The 6,085-nt window shown below is 33.8% G+C and overlaps 3 protein-coding genes across 3 annotated transcripts; all 3 read left to right on the forward strand.

Moving 5' to 3' along the window:
- Positions 1 to 287: 287 nt before the first annotated feature.
- On the forward strand, positions 288 to 1,445 carry MRP7 (mitochondrial 54S ribosomal protein bL27m; the record flags this gene model as incomplete). Its single annotated transcript, XM_015614625.1, has 1 exon — positions 288 to 1,445. The coding sequence occupies one exon, from the start codon at positions 288 to 290 to the stop codon at positions 1,443 to 1,445; it is 1,158 nt and encodes a 385-aa protein (XP_015464545.1).
- Positions 1,446 to 1,690: 245 nt separating this feature from the next.
- Positions 1,691 to 2,269, forward strand: AC631_05797 (protein retreival receptor; the record flags this gene model as incomplete). Its single annotated transcript, XM_015614626.1, has 1 exon — positions 1,691 to 2,269. The coding sequence occupies one exon, from the start codon at positions 1,691 to 1,693 to the stop codon at positions 2,267 to 2,269; it is 579 nt and encodes a 192-aa protein (XP_015464546.1).
- Positions 2,270 to 2,563: 294 nt separating this feature from the next.
- Positions 2,564 to 5,707, forward strand: SLA2 (Sla2p; the record flags this gene model as incomplete). The annotated part of the gene is made up of 1 exon (XM_015614627.1): positions 2,564 to 5,707. The coding sequence occupies one exon, from the start codon at positions 2,564 to 2,566 to the stop codon at positions 5,705 to 5,707; it is 3,144 nt and encodes a 1,047-aa protein (XP_015464547.1).
- Between the last annotated feature and the right edge of the window lie 378 nt (positions 5,708 to 6,085).

Raw genomic sequence — 6,085 nt, forward strand, 5'->3', positions numbered from 1 at the left:
GAAAACTTTACAACAGTTCTTTTACTTCTAGAAGGCCAACGACATGATAATTTTTAGAATTATTTGAAAGGGATCTGTTAGCATTGACAGAAGGGAACAGGTCTCTCGTAATTTTTAAGTGGGTAATTGGATGAATCGTTCTACGCTATGAACATCTTTTGTACTAAAGTTTACGCGCGAAACAAACTTCGAACAATTATGAGCATGGGAGATTGAATTTTTTCATCGTCTGCTTACTGAAAAGTTTCAAGTAAGTCTATATAATTTGTAATATATATTCATAGAAGATGTCGTTTTTGAAACAAGTGGGTAGATTGATACGCCCAAATGAATATAGTTCTACTATTTTTCAAACTTCGTTTTTAAATAATATAACCCAGCTTCGTACAGCAACAAAGAGAGCTGCAGGTTCGAAGACCAATAAGAATGATTCTGCTGGTAGAAGATTAGGTCCTAAAGCATATGAGGGTCATTTTGTTAAGCCTGGCCAAATTATTATGAGGCAAAGAGGTACCAAAATACATCCTGGTGAAAATGTTGATATTGGTAAAGATCATACTATTTTTGCTATAGAACCTGGTTACGTGCGCTTCTATTACGATCCATTCCATCCATTAAGAAAATATGTTGGTGTTGCGTTAAGAAAGGACTTAAACTTACCAACTCCCCACTTTTCTCCTAGAGTTAGAAGATTTGGCTATGAAAAGATAACGGATCCAGCAGAAGCCGAAAAGGAAGAAAATCATATGTCAAGAAAAGAATATTTACAACAACCTGAATTAGAAAAAATCAGACAAGAAAAGCAACAAGACGAGAATCAGAAAGCTTCTATTTTCGAGAACACCTTGTCGACTCAATTTACTTTGAATTTGAACGAAGCTGATTTCCAACTTGCAGTTAATAGATTGTTGAATATCTCGCAATTAACGAACATAGGCCAGACTTTGGAAGAAGCAGAAGCCCAATCGACTTACAATTATATTTTTGATTTGAAGTTATCTTGCAAAAAAGGTGAAATTACTTTAGAAGAATATTCAAATTTGAAAATGCATTACATACAGTTTGCTCAAACCCTAGATAGAAAAGTAACCATAGATGCCCAAGGTAACCCATGTGCATTTGTTGCTCCAAAAGATAAGAAAGAAAAGCAAGACGAGATATTAGGCAGACTTGAAAAAGAGTTTTCCAATAGGGTAATCAGTGAAAAGGATAAAGAAACTATTTCTGATTTAATTATGACTCCAGGTATCTACAATAAGTCTCAACAAGCCCATTTGAAAGACAGATTCTTGCCAAGTGTGTTGCCACTCACGGTGAAACAGACTGTTGTGGAAAATATAGATCCAAAGAAACCGCCAAAAGGAGTGACAGTAACTAGAATCTTTGATGAAGACACCAAACAGATTAAGGTGATAGGTAGGACTAAAGAAGCTTTCATTGGTTAAGAAATTTAGATAAATGACTTGCTTGAATTTCATTAGATCAGCTAATTTTATTACTTGTATATAATTTCAATAAATATTTGATTGATAATGTTTATCTTTGTAAGATTCTTCATATTGTACACGTAATGATTTCTGTTCAAAAAAAAAAACATCCACAAAATTGCGCGGTGTCAAATCGATATTTTTTCGAAGGAAGATGATAATTATCACAACAACTATTCCGCTTGATTATATTAAAGATTAACATGGCAATTGATTTTTCTTCAAAGCAAATTCAGGATAACCCAATTTACCAAGAATATGTTAAACTTGGGGTAACATACCAGAAGTATGTGGATCAATCTGTTCCGTACACATTCAATAGATGGGTTGGGTTTGGTGTTGTGTTTGCATTATTTTTACTTCGTATTGTGTATGTGCAAGGATGGTACATTATATGCTATGCTTTGGGTATCTATTTATTGAACTTATTCTTAGCGTTTTTGACACCTAAGTTCGATCCTTCTTTGGAGCAGGAAATGAAAAATGAATCAATTGAAGAAGGTTTACCAGAAGATGAGCAGGTACCAGAAGATGAGGAATTCAAGCCATTTATAAGAAGATTGCCCGAATTTAAGTTTTGGTATAATGCTATAAGGGCTACGACTTTGTCATTGTTCTTGTCATTTTGGACTATTTTTGATATTCCAGTTTTCTGGCCAATATTATTAATGTACTTCCTTATTTTATTTGCGTTAACTATGAGAAAACAGATCCAGCATATGATCAAGTATAAATATTTGCCATTCGACTTTGGAAAGACTAAATATAGATCAAGATCCTAAATTTGTTCCCAGGATACGATTATTTTAACTATTTAAGCTGAGTTCTTTTCCTTTATGTTACCTTTCAGTTAATCCCTTATTAGTCAACTTGCTTTTGTAGCACCAAGATATATTGATCCCATATAATTCTCTCTAGCTTTAGGGCAATAAGATTTAATGAAAAACTAATGTTATCACGTGCGCCTGATTGTATCACCAAAATCATTCTCTTGAAGTTCCGCCCAGCCCCTAAAATCAAAGAACAAAATCAATTGTTATAGTAAGAATTCACAATTTGAAAAGTCATCTATTAGAATGAGTCGTGCTGAAGTTGACTTACAAGTAAGTGTCAAGAAGGCATGTAGTACAGATGAAGTTCCTCCCAAGAGAAAGCATGTCAGGGCTTGCATTGTATACACCTGGGATCATAAGAACTCTCGTGCATTTTGGAATGCTGTAAAGATTCAACCCTTGCAAAGTGATGAGGTTCAATTATTCAAAGCTTTGATTATGATACATAAAGTCCTACAAGAAGGACATCCTAATACATTAAAGGATGCATACCGCAATAGAGACTTTTTATCTTCATTAGGTACTGTTTTTCCTAATGATGGTCTTTCATATGGAAGATTGATCAATCAATATGATAGGTTTATCTTGGAGAAATTAGACTTCCATAGAAACAATCCTGGTTTCAATGGGATTTTTGAATACGAAGAGTATATTTCATTGAGAGCAGTCAACGATCCGAATGAAGGTTACGAATCAATTTTACAATTGATGGATTTACAGGATCTGATTAAGGATTTACAACTATTGATATTTCTGACAATTCATAAAACTCCAAAGAATTTGTGTAAAGTGAGTGCTTTGGTTCCTTTGATTGCAGAGTCATACGGTATTTACAAGTTTTGTACATCAATGTTGAGAGCTATGTATCAACAGCTAGGAGCAGACGAAGCGTTAGCTGTTCTCTTCGAAAGATTTGATTCACAACACTTTATGCTTAGGGATTTTTATACCGATTGCCATGCCATTAAGTTTTTAACTAGTTTGGTCACAATCCCGCGATTATCAAATAATCCACCTAACTTGCAAGTAACTGATGATGGTAAGCCAGTCACTCCATCAAGACCGAGATCTGAAACAGTTGAAAGTACGCCTCAATTATCTTCTCAGCCTACTTCATCTTATGAACCTCCTGCAGAAGCTCCACCACCAGTTGATCTGATTTTTCTCCAGCAGACTGGTATGTTTGACCAGCAACAGCAGGAGCAACAACAGGTTCAAAGAGACTTAGAATTAAAGCGTCAACAACAAATGCAAGACCAAATGCAGCAGCAACGTATTTTTGAAGAGCAACAACGTCAGCAGGAAAGGCGCTTTTTAGAAGAACAACAGCTTTTACAACAACAACAGACACAGCAACATCAATCTCGTGTTACTGAGTTAGAACATGATTTATTAATGTTTAAGAATCAATATGATAATGATCAACAATTATTACAGCAATACGACACTCGTGTTAAGAATTTAGAAACCGAGTTAATGAACTTAAATACTACTGCTACTCAACAAGTTTCATCAAAAGATGAGCAAATTGCTAACTTAGAGCAACAAATTAATAATTGGACCAAAAAGTATGAATCATTGGCTAAATTGTATTCACAATTACGTCAAGAACATTTAAACTTATTAGCAAAGTTTAAAAAGATTCAACAAAAGATAAATAGCGCTCAAGAGTCTATTATGAAAAAGGAAAAGTTTGAGAAGGATTTAAAAGCGAAGAATATTGAATTAGCCGACTTGATTCGTGAGAGGGATAGGGCAAGACTCGATTTGGACAGGGTTAAAGCAACAAAGGATCAGGAAATTGAAAAGCTTCAAGCGGAATTAAGAGAGTTAAATAATCAGGTAAATGAATCAGGTAAGTTGCAGTCCTTGAATTTGTCTTCAATCATTTCTAAACATCAAGATGAGATGAACCAATTAAAGGATCAATTATCAACTAGAGATAGGGAGTTGACCAATTTAGGTAGCAATAGCTTACAAGACAAATTGAAAGAAAAGGAAATTGATTTGGAAATTGCTCAAGAATCTTTAGATAGTGCATTGAGAGAACTTGCAATATCAAAGAACGACCAAGAAGACATTATCAATGCTCAAATAGACCATATTATCATTAGCAATATTAGTAAACTTAGAAAATTGGTTGACATATTCTTGGCAAACAATATAAAACGAATTCAAGATACGAAATATGAACTTGCTTCTCCTATACAAGCAGGTAACCTTAATTCGCTGCCCGAACATTTATTGTCTATTGTGGAAATAAGTTCCGATATGGCTACAGACTTTGCAACTACTTTCAATACGTTTATCGTTGATGAGAAGCATAGTTACAATGATGATAATTCAAGCTATTCAGGCATCATTTTAAAAAGCTCTGAATTAACTACAGCGGTTAATGATTTAATGCTAAATGCCAAGGGTATCTCAAGAAGTCTTTCTAAAGAAGACGAAGATAAAATTTTGAGATATGTTTCAAATGTATTAATTAGTACTGAAGCATTTTTCTATAATTTGAGTTCCGATGTCTTAAGTAAGGTTGAAGATGAAGATGGTAAAATAGACAAAGTAATCGATTGTAATCTACAGGTACAAAACGATTTACAATTATTAGGTAATTATCTTGATACCTTAAGATCCACCCATGGAATCAACTTCTCTCTGGGTAACTTGGAAGATTTAGTCAAAAATGAAATGGAACAGACTGCCAATACCGTTGATCTTGCGTCGAAATTTTTGAAGGATCTCTTACAAAACCCAAATATAAAAAATGGTAATTTCGAAATCCACGAAACCCTATTATCTGCTGCAATGGCAGTAACAAATGCAGTAGCGTTATTAATCCAAGCAGCTACTGAATCACAAAGAGAAATTGTCAGTAAGGGTAAGGGTTCCCAATCGCGTACGGAATTCTACAAGAAGAATAATAGATGGACTGAAGGTTTAATAAGTGCATCTAAGGCAATTGCAGGAGCTACAAATGTGCTAATTCAAACTGCAGATGGCGTTTTAAAAGAAAAGAATTCCCACGAACAATTGATTGTAGCTTCAAATGAAGTTGCAGCCTCAACAGCCCAATTAGTTGCTGCATCTCGGGTTAAAGCAAACTTTGTATCGCACACCCAAGATAATTTGGAAGTGGCATCGGGTAAAGTATCGAATGCTTGTAAACTTTTGGTTGCAAAGGTTCAGCAACTTTTATCTGATGATGAAAGTACTAAAAATGATATTGATTTAAGTAAATTAACACCGTATGAAGGCAAGACTATTGAAATGGAGCAACAAGTTGAGATATTGAAGTTAGAAAACATGTTGAACTCTGCAAGAAAGAGATTAGGAGAAATTAGAAAACATGGCTATAAAGATGATAATAGTGATGATGAAAACTAATTTTGAAGCTTATATATATATATGTCATTATTTAAATTTTTTGAATACACGTAAAATCAATGAAAGTAAATACAAAAGAAGTAGTACTTCTAGTTAAACAACTTCTGAAGTCAGATTTCTAATACACTGTTTACAATAATAACATCTAATTGAAGTATGTATACATAGTCTATTTAGGTTCTATATAATTTGGGTTTGTACAAAGTTCAAGGATCGCTTTGTATAAGATTATCTTGGTGTTGAAATATTTGGTTGAATATTTAGTGAGAATTTAAAATTGAGAAAATGCAAACTGGTTGCAAAATGTGAATTAAATACTCGATTGAGTGAAGAAATCAATACTACTTATGGTTCTTTATCCAGGTAGTGAGATGAGTG

This window comes from Debaryomyces fabryi (genome assembly GCF_001447935.2).
Source record: "Debaryomyces fabryi strain CBS 789 chromosome Unknown contig00285, whole genome shotgun sequence".
Classification (NCBI taxonomy): Eukaryota; Fungi; Ascomycota; class Pichiomycetes; order Serinales; family Debaryomycetaceae; genus Debaryomyces; species Debaryomyces fabryi.